At 45.1% G+C, this 17,953-nt stretch overlaps 2 protein-coding genes across 2 annotated transcripts; both read left to right on the top strand.

The window, feature by feature from the left end:
* The first annotated feature begins 5,567 nt into the window (after positions 1 to 5,567).
* LOC131137282 (homeobox protein aristaless-like 3) lies at positions 5,568 to 9,799 on the top strand. The gene is made up of 4 exons (XM_058085019.1): positions 5,568 to 5,892; positions 7,388 to 7,668; positions 7,757 to 7,882; positions 9,319 to 9,799. The coding sequence occupies exons 1-4, from the start codon at positions 5,568 to 5,570 to the stop codon at positions 9,655 to 9,657; spliced, it is 1,071 nt and encodes a 356-aa protein (XP_057941002.1). The 3' UTR covers positions 9,658 to 9,799.
* Positions 9,800 to 11,056: 1,257 nt separating this feature from the next.
* LOC131137484 (RNA-binding protein 15-like) lies at positions 11,057 to 17,875 on the top strand. The gene has a single exon (XM_058085495.1). The coding sequence runs from the start codon at positions 11,225 to 11,227 to the stop codon at positions 13,754 to 13,756; it is 2,532 nt and encodes an 843-aa protein (XP_057941478.1). The 5' UTR covers positions 11,057 to 11,224; the 3' UTR covers positions 13,757 to 17,875.
* The last annotated feature ends 78 nt before the right edge of the window (positions 17,876 to 17,953 follow it).

The raw sequence follows: 17,953 nt of genomic DNA, 5'->3' as shown, positions 1-17,953 counted from the left end.
GTATGTATGTATGTATGTATGTATGTATGTATGTGTGTATGTATGTATGTACGTACGTACGTATGTATGTACGTATGTACGTATGTATGTACGTATGTATGTATGTATGTATGTACATATGTATGTATGTACGTACATAGATACTCTCCTCGCTCTGATCTCTTTTGACTTGATGCTTTCAAGAGCTCCTTGTGTCACCGGACTGATTAAAATAAACACCCAGCATATTTTGTTATCTAATCCAATTGTGCTTTTTTTCTTCTCGCCGGCCCCCAGCACACAAAGTATCAGGTGTGTATGTATGTATGTATGTATGTGTATAATAATAATAATACATTTTATTTCAAAGCGCCTTTCAGGACACCCAAGGTCGCTGTACAGAAGATATAAAAACACCAATATAAAATACGTATGTATGTATGCTGTATGAAGCTAGAACTATAAGACTGAGGGACCCAAAGAATGTTTTTCCAAATGTCCGTGAAGCCAACTTGAGTATGTTCGCTTTTCTGCAGCTGCTTTCTATTCCTCCATGTGCACAGTAATTCCAAAGAGTTTATTTTCAAGCCATCCATTCCAGCCCCCAAGGTCGTTTGCTTTTCTCTTTGTAAACAGGCAGAAGTCTCACATGTTCTTTCTTGATGGAACTCCACTCGGTCAAATTTGTTCTGCTGCTCTGGTATTGCCTGGCGTGGGTGCACAGTCAATTTACAGATCGGCCTACAAGTTTGTCATAGTCGCAGTTAACTCTTCAATGTATTAACTCAATCAGATTGACTGGCTTTTGTCTTTTCCTAAATGCCAAAACAAAGCAGGAGCCAACTATATGGGTGAAGGACATTATTATTACTCATTATGACCAAAGTGTGGGCGGCTTTTGGGGATCCTGCTCTGTGCCCGGGCCCTCGGGGCACTGGTAGCAGGATGAGCCTGCATCCGCTATGGGGGGATGACCCCGGTTTGACTTGTACAGCTGGACCACATTGGAGTATCTGTCTGTCTGTCCGCCTGCCTGCCTGCCTGCCTGCCTGCCTGTCTCGCATACACGCAACCCTGGTGATGGTGGATGGATGTATGATGGATGGATGTATGATGGATGGATGTATAATGGATGGATGTATAATGGATGTATAATGGATGGATGTATGATGGATGGATGGTGGATGTATAATGGATGGATGTATGATGTATGTATGATGTATGATGGATGGATGGCGGGAGAAAGAAACGGTGCAGACCTCAGTCAGCGTTCTGAGATGATGCCATGGAGGAAGGTCCGGTATAAATATCGGCAATGTTTAACACGCGTGTTAAAAATGATCCAATCCAATCCAATAGAATAAAGTTGTGAGCATTTGAATGACTTTTTGTGCTAGTTTTGTTAGAATAGACCAAAAACGAACCAAGTCAATATATTCCCTGTTCTTTGGTAAATGTTTGCCTAAAGAACTCAGCTCCTACGATGATACTATCTTAGAAAACCTCAATTATAGCCGCTTCATTGTTTTGGCACCAAATAGGAAATGATACAGAACGTCTATGATTTTACAAAGCCGTTTATGGCAGGTGATGTTTCCGAAGTAGTAAGGTACAAGATGAAATGCATATCTGTGCATTTGAAGCAGAGCTTTGCTTTTTTTATATTCTCCTTCGGAGAAAGTAAATGTCTTTTTTAGGTCCGAATATTTTCCTTTGGGCAGTAAACATTTAGATGATTCTTTTAGGAAATATATTGTGTTGCCTAATTAATATGCATTTGAAGTTGTCTTTAATCCGTCATATTATGAAGTCAGAAACTGTGGCAACTAATTCATGCAGGCGAAACCCGAGTTCCCATCCGGAAACTTTTGGCTGCTTTTACGTCAATATATTTCCCCCCATCGAATAAATGTCTACAGATAAGATTCATTCACTTTCTCAGTCGGCGCGGGCTTTTTCACAAATAATATTTCATAGTCAACAATTTCATTTCCTTTTTAAACAATGACAAAGCACATTTTGTTTGAAATGTAGATTCTTCATTACTATATATACATATATGGTAATAAAGTAATATAGTAGTAAAGAATATTACTGTCAATATATATTCTTTATTACTATACATATACATATATAGTAATATAGTAATAAAGAATGTTACTGTCAATATATATTCTTTATTACTATATATATACATATATAGTAATATAGTAATAAAGAATATATATTTCAAACACAATGTAAAAAATGTGCTTTGTCAGTTTAAAAGGGAAATGAAATTGTTTACGTTTAATATTATTTGTGAAATATATATTATGTGTATATTATGTGAAATATATATATATATACCAAAACTGTATAACTATATAACTATAACTATATATAACTATATAACTATATATGTAACTATAACTTTTCAAACCGATTAGCATATTTTACCAGTCCCGGAATTAGATCAATTTATTGGGGATTCAAATGTATATTTTAAATGGCTTACATTTATTTTTAGCAAATGAAATAAATGGCGAATAGCATAACGCAAAGAAAAAGGCTATTTTTCGTTCGGACCTCCAAGTGGGTTCGTCCTCCTTTTCAGTCCTTTTCAGTGGAAAGGGATTGTTTGTTTTCATCTCCGGCGTGTGCCGCCGAAACATGACGTGCCAATCTTGCTGCCAATTAGTTTCTTTCGGCTTTTTTCCTGATGAATGGAGTTTGCGGTGATTCTGGAGTCCCGGAAGGCAGGAAGGCAGGAAGGCGCTACGACGACGCCTTGTCTCGATGAAGCCGGTTTTGACGTCTTTCTCCGGGCAACCGTGCACAGGAGGCCGCTGTCATATCCCGGAAATCCATTGGCGCATAAAAAGGTTTACTTTCTTGTCTTCTCTGGTAAACTGCTACACGACGTCACCTATCTATGGGCACACATTATTGTTGGCACACTGCTCCTCTAAAAGTATGGCAAATACTGTATGTACCTTTCTAAATAAGTGTACTGCTGCATGGTATACTTCTGTGTCATTCTTATAGACTGTGCTGTACTGACAGTGAAACCTTGTTGTGAAAATGTGTTCCTTCTGGGTGGCCGTGTCGGGGTGTCATGCCAAAGGAGTTTATATTACTATATACAATCTATAGATAATATTACCATCTATATTACACCATGGACGCTTTGTGTCATTGCTGATCATCCTCATTGTTTTGGCCAGCATTGGCCTTCTTCGTGTCGTCCGATGAGAGGTCACCTAAGGGACAGCCACCCCACTTCCTTGTCCCCTTAAAAAAGGCTTCCCAGAATGCACCCCTCCAACTGGCCGACCCTGGGGTCAGAAGCTGTCAATCACAGCCTCAGCTGGCTGTGCAGCTTCCACATACAAAGTGCAGAACGTGAGGGAGGCCTCGTCTCTGCCTGGGATCATCTCTGTGCATTCATGGCGGTAATTCAATTAGCCGTCCTTCTCCTATTCTAATGCAAAGCTCAGGTTGCCAATGTGAGAGGAAAGGCCTCGGGCCATGGTGGCCATGGTGGCCATGGTGGCCATGCAGATGCGTGCGGGTCAGCCTCCATCAAGTGGAGATGTACTTCCTACAAGCTTACCACTATAGTCAGGTTGGGATAGCTATGAAAGGTCAGCCCTCTGTTCCCCTCCCATGGGTGGCTGCATCTGCGTGTACACACCCAAACCCTGAGGACGTGAGGTAACCCCTGAAGGACAGGCAGCCTCCAGAGGATGGAGCTCCTTAGCCCTGGGGGGGTGGAGTGCGCGGTGAGAGTGTAGGTCACCTTTCGCTACGCTCTCTGAGCCCAAGGCTGGAAGCCAAAGAAGGGAGGACCTGGGATGACTTCCTGTCCAGGGTCATGCCCAGGACACGCTGCAAGGACAGCAAGTTGATTCTCATGCTTTCCTCACTGTGAAGCTACCACGCCATTTTGTCCTAGAATTTGTCCTAACGAAGTGCCAGTGAGCAAACCGAGGCAACACATCTCCTCACTGTCGTCATAAGAAGTGACTTACCTGGGGTGGCTCCATCTTGAGAACTCTTCTGGAATGGATTTACTCGGGCGAATTTGGGCTTAGTGCTCCCCGCCTGCAGCGACACACGCAGGACGCGCTCTTCACGAGATTTGGGAAACGTGGATGTCCTCCTGTGCATGCGTTTCAACTACCCACTGACGGAAGAAATCCACGCGTGTCGGAGAGTAAAAAGGTGGCTTTGTGCTGCCTTTTGGCCTATGCGCCCCACGTGGTCATCCAGGTCATGTGACATGCACCGCTAATGCTTTTACGTTCAATAAAGCCTTCCTTTTCTTTTGGCCATGCTTTGCAATCCCACAGTAAACATTCCCATGGTGCTTTTAGGAAATACCTTGGTGTCATTTGCATTTATTGGACAACTTTTTACTGGAGTAAAATCTATAGCTTAGGTGCTTATTTCATGCACTCGCTCATGTGCCATGCATGTCAACTCTATATTGAAGACATATACTCCACGGTGGACTTGGAATTGAATCAAATGGGCTTATGAGGCCCTCAGCCCAAATGGATCTCTTGTTTACACACTTGTCCATCAGCTGAGTGGCGGCGTGCAGCCTCGGGGATCCGGCGAGATGGTCGGCGATGTCTCCAAAGCCAGCTTGGTAAGTGCCCCGTGTTTGGACAACGCTGGTCTGGGCTGGAGATAATATGTCAGGATATCAATAGACCCAATAAAACATTGGACTTTGTCTGCTTGTCTTGTTTGTTGGTGTCTCCGGAGCAGCTAAGCACGTTTTAAAGCTTTTGTGGGAAAAGGGAACGTCAGAATGGAATGACAAACAGTAAGAATGTTTACAAAATGAAGGACAATATATATAAGAATATAAAAGTCACTCACTCGCATTGATTATTGAAATAATGATTGATTTTCGATTTTAATTGTAGCCCAGATGTACCGAATGTCCTACTTACTTTCTGAATTTTAAATCCAAACATTCCTAAGCACTATTTCCTAAAAATGATTTCATATTATATTAAAATTTAAACATTTCCCAGAATCATTTTCATGACAACGATTTTGATTATTATTGACATTTACGTTTTCCATATCATAAATTGAATGAAAATGCCAGTTTGTTAGATGTTTGATCCACATTATGTTGAACTTTTTTCATCTTATTTTTGCATATTTAGCATTCCATTTATTTTAAAAAGGGACAGAGAATGTGTTAAAGGTGTAAATGATCAAATGAAATCCAAGTAAATAAACCAAACTATCTTAAATGATGCTTTCATCCATGCTCATGATTTATTCTGGTGGTCTCCATGATCTCCATGATCTCCATGGGGTTCCATATGCTTCCATACCCTCATTGATATCTAGCCTCTAACTTCTTATGAATTTTTGGCGGATTAAATCAGAATGATTCCGAAATACGCGCGCGGGCGAACACACACACACACACACACACACACACACACACACACACACACACAGTGTCACGGTTCTTAGTGTGCCATCATTTAAATCCCACCCACTCAGTCAGAGTTAAAACAACAACAACAACAAAAAAGTCCCACTCGGGCATCCGACCAGTCACTCGGAGACTAAAGATGGAGACGGAGACGTGTTTGTCTTTTTCCTCGCATGGCGGCGGGAGGACGCCGCCGACCCCCCCGCCGCCTCTGGAGCACAGAGGCTCCTTCTTGCCGTGCGATGAGTCTCACAAAGACGCGCACGTCGCTCCTCTTCCTCGCCGCCTCGGCGGGCGCTCGGACGCGTACGCCGCGGGGAGCTTCGGGGAGGTGGACTTTACGCACGACGCGGACCCGCCGAACTGTCCGGTCAAACAGAGCAAATTCTTGGAGGGTTTGAACCGGGACCACAAGCCCGACTTTATGACCGGGAAGGCGCCCTTCTACCAGGTCACATCAGAAGGTAAGTTTCGTTCTAAAATATCCAATATCAGACAATAGAACATTTTCTTCCATTTCACTTCCCACGGACGACCAGCACTGTGCCGACAGGTGTTATGAATATAACTCCAGAGATATTCACAATTCATCTCCAGCTATTTGCTGTGCTAAAGACAATCAATGCAAACTGCTCATGTGACTTATACCAACCGAAGCCACGACTTTATTGGTTGGTGTTGATGTTTGCACGAAGCATCAAAGCATCTTCTGATCTCTCTTTGCAGAATAATATTCCATAACAATAATATTCCATAACATGTTAGCTTCATTGGCCACTCCAAATTGTCCATAGGTATGAATGTGAGTGTGAATGGTTGTTTGTCTATATGTGCCCTGGGAGTGGACCCCGCCTCTTGCCCAGGACAGCTGGGATAGGCTCCAGCATACCCGCGACTCGGCATAGAAAATATGGATGGATGGAACTAGACTTCATTGGGCTTCAAAGAAACGCACATCTTCCTGTTCTGTCTGCTGCAGAGGACAGCTTGGGATGGGTGGGGGGGGGGGGGGGGGGCAAGGGCAAGGTAGCCCAAGAAAACCCCTCTCCTCATTTCCTCAGTTTGCAGCACTATCTGGCTTTAATTGGTATTAAAATATTGACTTGCTTTTTTACAAATAATATTTATCCACAACAATTACTGTTTATTAATTTACACATTAGTTACACGTTAATGAATTAACATGTTTAAAAATGTTCATAGTTAGTGTACTTCCTTCTTCCGTTTCAGGTTGATCACTTTTATTCATCATTCATCATTTGTTTCTCCTTGTTTGCTGACATAGAAATACACAGCACACATTTATTGGTGATGACTTATTTACCCAAGAACAGCTTTTTAATATTTAGTTCCCAGTCTTTGTTCCACCATGGCAACTCAACATGTCAGGGCCTTATATTGGATTCAGCTCGTATTTGTTTTCCTGATATTTCAAGTGGATCTCCATGTTACAGTGGGACATATAGAAACGCGGGTGGGTGTTCAACAGGGTGAAAGAATATTTCCAGTGGACATAAAAATGACTGTAAGGCTCCAATTCTCTGTTGGACTCAAACTGTATTACGAGAGGTCTCGGCGGCACCCGATCAATATTTTGGAGATCCAGACAACAACATACACGCATTGCAGAGGGTGAAGTACCTTTCCTCAGTGGGTCAGCAAATACCCGATACCGCCTCAGCACCACTGTTTTCACACATTAGTTCAATGAAGTAATGCAAATACCTTTTACTGTTCAGCTGTTGCAAACAATACTAAACATATTCTTCAATGACCACCTTTCTTTGCATGATTTTTGCACGTTTGCATGTTTTATTATCTTTGCAAAAGTTTTAGAAAGAGTTGTACTTTTATTTTGGAGGGGTACACTGAGATACTGGGTGTGGGTTAGTGAGTAAACATGTTCTAATTAATGTTGCTCCGAGCAGTTTGCAAATAATGCACTTTTGCACTCTTCAGTCAGAGATAAAGGAGCTCTAAAAAGCCCGGGCTACTCTCGCATGGGCCCCGACTGCTGTGGGAAGTTGAAGGAAACTTCGGCAGGCAGAGGCTTGCAGGGTGACTCCATCGCCGACTCCATCGACCTCTCGGGCAAAAACAAAAAGCGGCGCAATCGCACCACGTTCAGCACATTCCAGCTTGAGGAGCTGGAGAAAGTCTTCCAGAAGACGCATTATCCTGACGTGTACGCTCGCGAGCAACTGGCCTTGAGGACCGAGCTAACCGAGGCCCGAGTTCAGGTTTGTGCTATTTTGAGCAAGAGCAGTACTTCGGACCTTCACAGGCTCCCCTGTGTGTTTTTAATACACACTTTGTTGTACTTGATAGGTTTGGTTTCAGAATCGTAGAGCCAAGTGGCGGAAAAGGGAACGCTATGGGAAGATCCAGGAGGTCCGCAACCATTTCACTCCAGCATATGACATCTCTCTCCTTCCTCGCCATGACACCTACCAGGTAGGACAAATAAGCCGCTATATAATCTATAAACTGTAAGTTTACCTATCAGGTTGCACAGTATACTTTCCACATTCTTTTATGATTACGCTTTGTGTCCAATTACAGCATTAATTGCAATTAATTAAAGAGTCATATTTAGTCCATTTAAAAAAGGACATTTTTTTCTTTACTTTACTGTTTCTGTACGTGAGTTGCCTTTTCATAAAGTCTGTTTTTTATGTGCTGGGCTTCTTGTGCTTCACTTGTTGGGCTGGAACACAATGGTCAGTCACACCCTGAAGGACATTGATTGGCTCTCGTTGTGTTTGGGCTTGTATTCTGGAAGCCGATTGGCTCCCATTGTAGTTGGGAGGGCAAGGTGAGGAGCGGTGAAAAAAAGGGGCATGTCCCAACTTCACCAGGGATGTGGGGCCACGTTTCATCTTTCAGCAGGACAATTGCTCGAAGCACACAGCCAAGGAGTGGCTTCAGACCAACTCGGTGAATGTCCTCGAGTGGCCCAGCCAGAGCCCAGACCTGAATCCCATTGAACATCTCTTAATGAATTAGCAACAATAAAAAAAGCCACTTTGCTGTTATGGGGTGTTGTGTGTGGAATTTTTGAGAAGAAAATGATTGAATCCATTTTGGAATAAAGCTGTGACATTAGAAATGTGGTAAAGGTGAAGCGCTGTGAATGCTGTCTGCTTGCACTGCGTATATTTTGCATATTTTTTGTATGAATTGTGGTTGTGGCTTTGTGTATGTGTATATGTAAATATTCAATATATAACATTGGCAAAATCAATCTGTGCATCGTGGTTATTTTTCCTCCCTCCCGGAGTCCTACCTAATATCTGATATCAATAGTTTATTATTCATTCTAACTCAAGCTAACTGGTTACACATGACCAGATTTTGCAGGTACTGGGATTCTCGATGTTTTAATAATACGTATGCTGTTTTATGAATCCTATCTCGGTGGATGTTTCGATTATGGTGTAGCAGTCCAGAATAACAGTACACAGACTCATTGTTCTAGTACTTACAGGTGCAACTAAAAACCTAAAGATAATTACTGACACCGTCCAATATGTTGGTGATTTATAACGGTATAAACTGCAACGTCATATTGAAGAGAATCTCTCATGTTTGCCCAACTTATGTAAATTTAATCAATCGAGCGAAAATGTAATATTTGTTCTATTGCCTTTCTGTGCCTTATTGGGGACGTTCCCTAAAGGCTTGCTAAGTGTTTCTGGTGTTGCTAAGTGTTTCTGGAAATTGAAGACCTCGGTGTAGTCAGTGTTTCCACTATGTCAGTTTTATAGTTGTCACTGTTTATTAACAGCATATACAATGCTTTCTTTGAAAAGTTTATATTATTAGTTGCCTAGAATATGTAATGCACTGTGTTACAAACTGCAAGATAGCTCACATGTGTGTTTCTGTAGATGCAGGGCAATCTGTGGAAGGGGGCATCAGGAGGAGGTGGCAGCGTGGGTGCCGGTTGTGTCATCGGACCCGAATCGCTGTCCCCGTCCTGCATGGGTCCATACCCTCACCCTCACAGCAATCTGCAGGGCTTCATGGGCATTCCCACATCCCCCAGCCATCACCCCCACCCACCGCACCGTCACGGCATCAACAGCCTTTACTCTCTCCACGGCTTCCCCGCAGCCCTTGGGTCTCCATCCATCGAGGGTCCAGAGACCGATTACAAGCCCACAGGCCTAATGGCGCTGCGTATGAAAGCCAAAGATCCCGGCAGCATTCTCTCCTGGCATACATGACAACATTGCCGTCTCCCCTGCAGACACTGACTGAGCCAAAGCATATTCGTACTTCCTCTTAACATTTCTGTTAGCCAACCTGGAGACTTTTCAAAGCTATGAAGATTTGGCAATTGGAAATGCATGAAGCCAAAGTGCAATGTGAGACCAAAAAATACAAATTCTTCTCTGGAGAAGGTTGACAGACCAATGAAATGTTAGTAAACCCTGTAACTGTTGTGCATTGCAGTGTGACCAATAATAAAGGCCTTTGTCTACATCAGCTGTCTTATTCAAACTTAGCAAAAACATTGGAAACAGATGCAAATACTGAAGACCTGAAAAGGATCATGTTAAGGAGCAAAGTTAAACATTTGACAGCAATTCAACTTCTGTAAGTGCAGGTGCAATTTCAGCAAACCTGATTTCACTCAAAATAATTGAAAATACCGGTCGACTTGAAAGAGAACAAATTCCCTTACTGTAGAAGTATCATACTCAATCATACCCAAGTTCAAGTCACTGCCAGGTTTTCAACATGATGGCCACAACGCCATTCCCTGTTGTGTGTGCCAAACTTTTGCTTGAGATGATAACATGTGGTTCCAATAAAAAACACTTTTCCACACCCACAACTTGAAATTCCAGCCAGGCCCTGGGAGACAGCGGCTCTTAACTGCAGCTACACATGCAGCCCCCCTTGATTGAATACCAGATTAGGTGGAGAAGATGAGAAGACTTGTCAGTAGGGATTGATGCGATGACCATCTCAAGAAAAGCTGTAGAAATAGCAAATGCTGGTTTGATGTTATTTATTTTAACATGGGATTACCTGGGTCTTGTTTCATGCAGAAGAAAAACCTCATTGAGGAGCTACGTATCATCAGCTCCACCAGCCTAATTACAAAAACATTGCAAATGATATGAATATCATTATATATATGCCAATGTAACTATTAAAAGCTGAGGCTGAAAGAAAATTAATGATAGATGTTACACTACAGAAATCACAGCACATTATTGCCGTGAAAACGTCTGAAGACGCCATGCAACTACGCCCTCTAGAGGCTATGAACAGTATAGGGCCTCTTCAGCAATGACATTATTGCCTTCATTATATGCCTTCACTTTGTGTTTAATGTCCAGCAAAGAAATAAATAAATATATATATATGTAATAATGTATAATAATGTATATATATATATATATATATATGTGAATATAAGTTGCCTCATTGCCTCCATATTAGATGATCATACATCGAATGTTGTAACACATTTAAATGAAAAGTTGGCAGTTGGTTGATCCAGCAGTCCTAGATCACGTCTTTATTTTGCTTTTTAGTGGGTTTTAAATCAAGCTACAGGCTATTTGATTGACGTGCGTCTAAAACGTTCCCGCCCACTTTTTCAACCAATCACGTCTTTGGGACGGGCGTTCGAGGAACTCTTTACAAAATGGCGACCGTTGTTGTTTTGCTAAAGGGACAGTGAATAGCAACATTTTCCCCACAGTATTCTGCAACCATTCGCAGAATTGCAGCCGTAAAGCCCCAGGCGTACCAAGGGTCGGCTCGGTGTGGACTGAAATGAAAGGTAAAGAGCGGTCGCCGTTGAAAAAACGCTCCCGGGCCTTGGACGACATTCGAGACAGGGGAGGATGCCACCCGAGCAGCAAGAAAATGGGGGCTCTTTCCGTTTCAAGTGGGAGTAATAATGGAAACAGCTCTGGGAAAAGCGACGCTTCGACGAGGAGGAGTCTGCTCGGCGAGAAAAGGGACAGGGACTTTGACGGACACAGTCGGACTGGTAATAACCACAACTGTCAGCCTGGCGCCGTCAGTAAAAACCACAGCCTGAGCCTGTCGCTGGACGTGGGCTCGGTGAGGAGCACGTCTCGCGGGGAGCAGCGACTCCCAGCGCCCGGTGCCGAGAGTGAGTACAAAACTCTTAAAATCAGCGACCTCGGCACCCAGCTGAGCGACGAGGACGTAGAAGATGGACTCTTTCACGAATTCAAGAAATTCGGTGACGTGAGTGTTAAGCTGAGCCGCAGCAACGACGAGCGGATCGCCTTCGTCAACTTCAGGAAGCCGGAGGACGCCCGTGCCGCAAAACACGCCAGGGGGCGGCTGGTGCTCTACGACCGGCCGCTCAAGATCGAGGCGGTGTACATTAACCGGAGGAGAAGCCGTTCCCCGGTGGAGAGAGACTTGTACGGCGCGGCTCCGAGCCACAGACACTTGCAGAGGCCCCTCTCGCCGACCGGCCTCGGATATAGAGACTACCGACTACAGCAGCTGGCCCTGGGACGGCTGCCCCCTCCCCCGCCGCCCCCCCTGCCCAGAGAAATGGACAGGGAACGGGAGTTTGCCCTGTTCGAGGCTAGAGCTCGCCCGGCTTTTATTGCGGATCGAGCTGCCTTCCGCGAGGAGGATTTTATTTCGCCGGAGGACGACCAAAGAGCCAACAGGACCTTGTTTCTGGGCAACCTGGACATACACGTTTCCGAGGCTGACCTGAGGAGAGCGTTTGACAGGTTCGGCGTCATAACAGAGGTGGACATTAAAAGACCCGTCAGGGGTCAAACCAGCACATATGGCTTTTTGAAGTTTGAGAACCTTGACATGGCTCACCGTGCTAAGCTTAGCATGTCTGGGAAAATAGTGGGCCACAACTCCATAAAGATAGGCTACGGCAAGGCCACTCCCACCACCCGCTTGTGGGTGGGTGGACTTGGACCCTGGGTCCCCTTAGCTGCCCTCGCGAGGGAGTTTGATCGCTTTGGCACAATCAGGACCATAGACTACAGGAAGGGGGATACATGGGCCTACATTCAGTATGAGAGTTTGGATGCTGCACAGGCGGCATGCACACACATGCGAGGCTTCCCCCTGGGGGGCCCGGAGCGAAGACTTCGTGTTGACTTTGCAGACACTGAGCATCGTTACCAGCAGCAGTTCTTGCAGCCTCTCCCAATACCACCCTTTGACATGGTGGCGGAGTCATTTGTCCACCGGGCCGCGCCAGAACCTTTGAGGGTCAGAGATCGGACTCCCCCTCCGCTTCACTTCAGGGACAGGGAGCTCTTCCCTGGTGCAGAATGGTCAAATCCGGCTATTCGTGAGCGGGTTCGGGCATCCCCATTCGAGCCCCTGGAGCACTTGGAACGTGATCGGCGGGTGCGAGAGCCGTGGTCTTTGGAGCGAGAGCTGCAGGGGCGAGAGCCGGCTCGCAAGCGGCTCTTAATGGAAGATGGGCGCCACCTTGATCACTCCCCCGACAGCTCTGATAGGACAGTAAGGCGTAGGCGTGCCTCACTCGATGGCAGTCCTGGAGGGAGCAGTAGAGATGGACGCTTCAGTGACTCGGAGCGCCCTCTGCGGGGTGACAGGCTTTCCCCTGCTCGAGAGCGTCACAGCAGCCTGGAGCGAGGCGGAACTGAACGGAGACTGAAAATCCAGAGTCTCTCTGACAAAGGACTATCAAGCAACAGCATTTCACCAGCCGGAGAACGTAAACGCAAAACAGTCGACGCCGGCAAAGGCCCGGCAAAGAGAGATCGGGAGAGCTCCTCCAAAAGTGGACAGCAGTCCAAATCAGATGGCACCAAGCTGAGTTTTGCCTGGCATGGAATGCTACTCCTTAAGAACAGCAACTTCCCAGCCAACATGCACCTGCTGGAAGGCGATCACAGCGTTGCCAGTGATCTGCTCATGGACGGGTCCACAGGCAAGCAGGTGTGCGAATTAAAGATCACCCAGCGTCTCCGCCTGGACCAGCCCAAGCTTGACGAGGTTTCCCGGCGCATCAAAGTGGCGGGGCCAGGCGGCTATGCCATCCTCATGGCGGTTCCCGGGAGTACAGAGGATTTGGCCTCTGACCCCGCCATCTCGACTCAGCGGCCACTCCGTAACCTGGTGTCCTACCTCAACCAAAAACAAGCGGCAGGGGTCATCAGCCTGCCTGTGGGAGGGAGCCGTGATAAAGACACCACAGGGGTTCTACATGCTTTCCCTCCCTGTGATTTCTCCCAACAGTTCCTTGATTCCTCTGCCAAAGCTCTGGCCAAAAGTGAAGAGGACTATCTGGTCATGATTGTGGTCAGAGGAGCATCTTAAATCAAGCAAAAACATGCTAAATGTTTTTTTTTTTAAGGCTCTATGTCAGTGACCATTGCATGCTGTGTGTTTTACATTATGGGGTACACTAGTATGGTTCTTGAATGTTGTATGTTGCCATGTTAACTAGAAAAACAAACACTTCCCTTCCTGCTGCCATACAAAAAAGGCTGTGTGGTTTCGAATTTCAATAAGTGTGTATCATACCTCCAAAGTAAAAAAAAATAACATTCATTTAAAATAGGATTTGGTGATTATACAAACAAATGGAACACTGTAAAAAGGTAGTTCAAATAGTATTTATCCCAGTCTAAAACAATACAAGGTAATAAAACAACACGTGAACGACATAAATAGAGACTTGACATTGAAAAGTGGAAAGTGGGTACGTCCTTGACAGTGTTCGGGGATCCTGGTCCGTAGCTTCTTGTGTCCACGCATGGAGACGCCTTTCTGTTGTTATCCATTATACTTCTTCTGTAATCACTTATAGAACGAAGGATTAATGGGTCTGCATATTCTATACTGCCAAGTTCCATGTACAACGCAGGGTAGGAAATAATTTGCTTCAAATATTTGAAGAGAAGAACCTACAGTTCCAAAGCTCAAACATGTCACAATGCCACCCATCCTTCATCAAAACAACACTTGCATCCTTTTTAGTAGGCTGGCTGGCGCAGAGTCGTGACATGTCTGAACTTCTCTTTGTAATGCGACTGTCTACATGTGAAAAGGATGCAGACTGCAGCGCTCATGTTTAGGATAAATTGTACATTGAATTGGTGATAGAGTCAGACCACCACATTATTCAAGAATTGATTAGTATGTTTAATGTGCAATTTCAATGTTAGAACTCTGATGGCAGATACTCTATATCAACTGGTCAAAACGTTATTTCTACTTGCACATTGTAAAAAGACACAATGCACAATGCAGACTTTCAGCATTTACTAAAGCGGCCATAGAAGTGTTTAACAGTATGCTTGTTGTGCTGGTTGGAGTTTGCAGTGGTGTGGAACTGCACTTCATCATATTGAGAGTTTGGTGACCTTATTTAGCTACAAGAGACAGGCAAAATATTAGGAACAGTGCTCAATGTGACACAGTGCAGTTTGAAACCACCGCCAAGTCCAAAACAACGACTAATTGACACTGTACAACGTAATCTTTGGCTAGTGCTTGTATTGGGTCTTATTAGACTGTGCAAGTGGTCATACTTGGGGCTCACAATAACAACATGCATTGCATGTTGACGCAAATACTAACATGTTTTCATTCATGCTTTATTTTGTGCATCCCTACCTTTTATATAGAAATGGTTGTGTCGTGTAATCTATAAGCAACTACTGCAGTAGATGTGGATAAAAATAATTGTGTTGATATTTTGACAGCTTGTTTGATTTATTGGTCTGAAACCTGAAGCGGTCCTTAAGAATCCAAATCCGTATGAGTAAGATCCAAACCTGATGTTTGTTCAGTAAGTAGGTCTGTGTCATGTTATCAACTCCCTGAAGAGTCCCTGTTTGACTTTTTTTTCGAAGTCTAAAGTTTACACCTGATTTGAGCCCAGCTCACCCCATGGCCTCATTACTGAATCTTGTTGACAGCATTGTATGTGTCGGTCATTACGGCAGCATTTGCGCTGATATATATTGGAAGCATCAACATGTGAGGACTCCATGTTGAGCTCGTGCTCACTCCATGACGACGACATGTTGGTGAGGCTGCGTCAAAGTCGTGTAGCCCTTCTCCGCATCGTGTGCTGACTTCTGTTTAAAGTGGGCCAATTGTACACGCTGTCATGACGAGGAGAGGCCGTGACAAGATGTTCCCGTACCTGCAAGTGCGTCTGGGCACTTCATGTGACCCATTGTCAATAAATTGTTCATTTGAAGGGAAACCTGTTTCTTCGGTGGAAGTGAATTGAAGAAACAAAACGGCCGTGCCTTGTTGTGTTTCCCAGGAGTTGTGAAATGTTCGAAAGGGAGCCAACTTCCACTTTGTTAGTTCCAGTGAGGAGACAGACCCCTGTTTGGGTTGTACACTAAATTACTTTCCCTGGCGGCTGATGGCCCGTTGCACCTTCATCACTTCTTGACCCTTTGTGACACCCGGAGGAGACCCGCTCCCTTCTTGTGATTGGCTCATCCAGACGGCAGTCCAGCACAGGAGGAGCAGGCCGGAAACAACGCACCTGTCGCCTTCCCATGGTGGTTATTACATTCATCGCTTCTGTTTCTGAGAAGGAGCTGGGCAGGAGTCCACACTATCCACCCGGGGGGTGGGGGGGCTGTGAGCGATGCCTCTGCGGTATCCTTAGCAACCCCTGGGCTTGCTGCAGAGGCCGGGCAGACCCAAAGGCTGATGTGTCTTCTCATACTTGCCCATTGATTTGAAGTGACGCACTGCTTTGCTCAGGGAAGAGCATGTTCCACTCCCACAGCTGTAGGAATATTTACCTCCACTGACGTACTAATGAAGAAGCTTTGCATGGAGATCAAATATGAACGAGCCTTTTTTTTACACAGCAGGAAAGGAATCCACAATGAGGACCCCCTCCTTCCTTGTAGGAGTTTGTCTTGCAAACACTTTTTAAAAATCCCTTATGCAGGAAATACCTTTTTTTCCCAACATTCCCATTGTCATCAGTCTTGTAGCATTAGTGTGCTCGCCAAACCTGCCTGGCGCTGAGGAGGAGCCAATCTACCGGAGCATGGAGCGCCAGCTTGCAGTCAGACTACACAACACTGTCAATGACACCTCCACCACCACTTGGCAACAGGAGCGTAAACAGTGGGGGGTGAGTAAGGAGGACTATGCTACCTGCTAGCGCTGTATCACTAGCCCGGGCAGCTGTGGTGAGTATGACTGCAACCATTGGCATCAGGACGGTTTGCATAAATCACTATGCTCATTACTCGCACGTATAAATCCCAGACAAAGAAAACTATGGACCCCATTAGCGGACATTGACATCATTAAGACTTATACTTGCAATCAACCACGTAAAGATGCTGTGGTGGTAGTGTGGCGTGGCGTAGAAGTGATGCATCACACTGACAGCTGTTGTGTCCCCCTTGTTGTGCTAAAATATGGCCATCAGCTTGTAGTACGTACACTGGATTCGGGCAGCAACCCAGCACTCCCGAGTCCAACCACAACTATTGGCACATTGTTCAATTCATATTCACTATACTCTTGTATAGTACCAACACATCATCATTTGGGGGTAGGAATAGGGGTGTGCTTCCATTTTGTGACTGCAGCTGCTGACCATTACCTCGGCCCCAGGATTTGCAGGGTGGACTGGAAGCTACACACATGCAAACCAAAGCCATTTGTACCAGTCAATATGCCACTTAGGCCTGATAGAGGAGCCCGGCGGGTCGTTTTAGGGTCTGGGGTCATTTTAGACTCCTCATTGATACACCAGCTTTGGCTTTAGATGCCGTGAGTGTCAGCAGGATATTCTTTAGCTGTTGCTGTATGTTGTCATCACGCAGAGGCGTTGCTAATATTATATATATCTAATGTATATCTAATATTCAATGTCATTTAGCCAATGCTGGGACCCAAATATTAGGAACAGCTCTCCCTGTGACGCGTGCAGTTGTACACCAGTGTACCATACCAAGTACAACAATAAATATTTGGCTCGATAAATACCTCTCTAGCAGTGGCAATCACAGGTCCAGTTTTCTATAAGGCGTGTAGTGGGTCTTGGACATCAGACCTCAGACCACATCAGAAGACACAGCAACACTTTTTACACGCAGTGCACTTACACTAACAACCCACTAGGGGCTTGCAGTCCAATGTAGAAGGATTTGACATCCTCACTAATACTGTGTTTCTTTCACAGAGATCCATAGTAGAGGCTGCTGGCTCCATGCGGCTCCATGCGGCTCCATGCGGCTCCATGCGGCTCCATGCGGCTCCATGCGGCTCCATGCGGCTCCATGCGGCTCCATGCGGCTCCATGCGGCTCCATGCCATTAAAGGCACCATGAGAGGTCATCTGCTGTAAGTACGCCTGTATTGCTTTCTGTCCTCCACACACACTTCAAACATACTTGCCAAAAGGTCAGGTGATTGCTGATTTGTGTCACGTTTTGTACCCTTTTGTCCAAAAGTATGTCAATAAAATAAGTTAATAAGATTTGATATTGTCCTGATTCATTTGTGCTTTGTTGTTCG

This window comes from Doryrhamphus excisus, chromosome 10 (assembly GCF_030265055.1).
Source record: "Doryrhamphus excisus isolate RoL2022-K1 chromosome 10, RoL_Dexc_1.0, whole genome shotgun sequence".
Lineage (NCBI taxonomy): Eukaryota > Metazoa > Chordata > Actinopteri > Syngnathiformes > Syngnathidae > Doryrhamphus > Doryrhamphus excisus.
Note: the sequence above shows the minus strand (reverse complement) of the source record. Positions and strands in the feature narration are given on the sequence as shown.

Coding starts and splice junctions, on each gene's coding strand:
- LOC131137282 (XM_058085019.1), top strand. CDS start 5,568: ATGGAGACGGAGACGTGTTTGTCTTTTTCCTCGCATGGCGGCGGGAGG. Junction 7,669..7,756: donor TAACCGAGGCCCGAGTTCAG/GTTTGTGCTATT, acceptor TGTACTTGATAG/GTTTGGTTTCAGAATCGTAG. Junction 7,883..9,318: donor CTCGCCATGACACCTACCAG/GTAGGACAAATA, acceptor GTGTTTCTGTAG/ATGCAGGGCAATCTGTGGAA.
- LOC131137484 (XM_058085495.1), top strand. CDS start 11,225: ATGAAAGGTAAAGAGCGGTCGCCGTTGAAAAAACGCTCCCGGGCCTTG.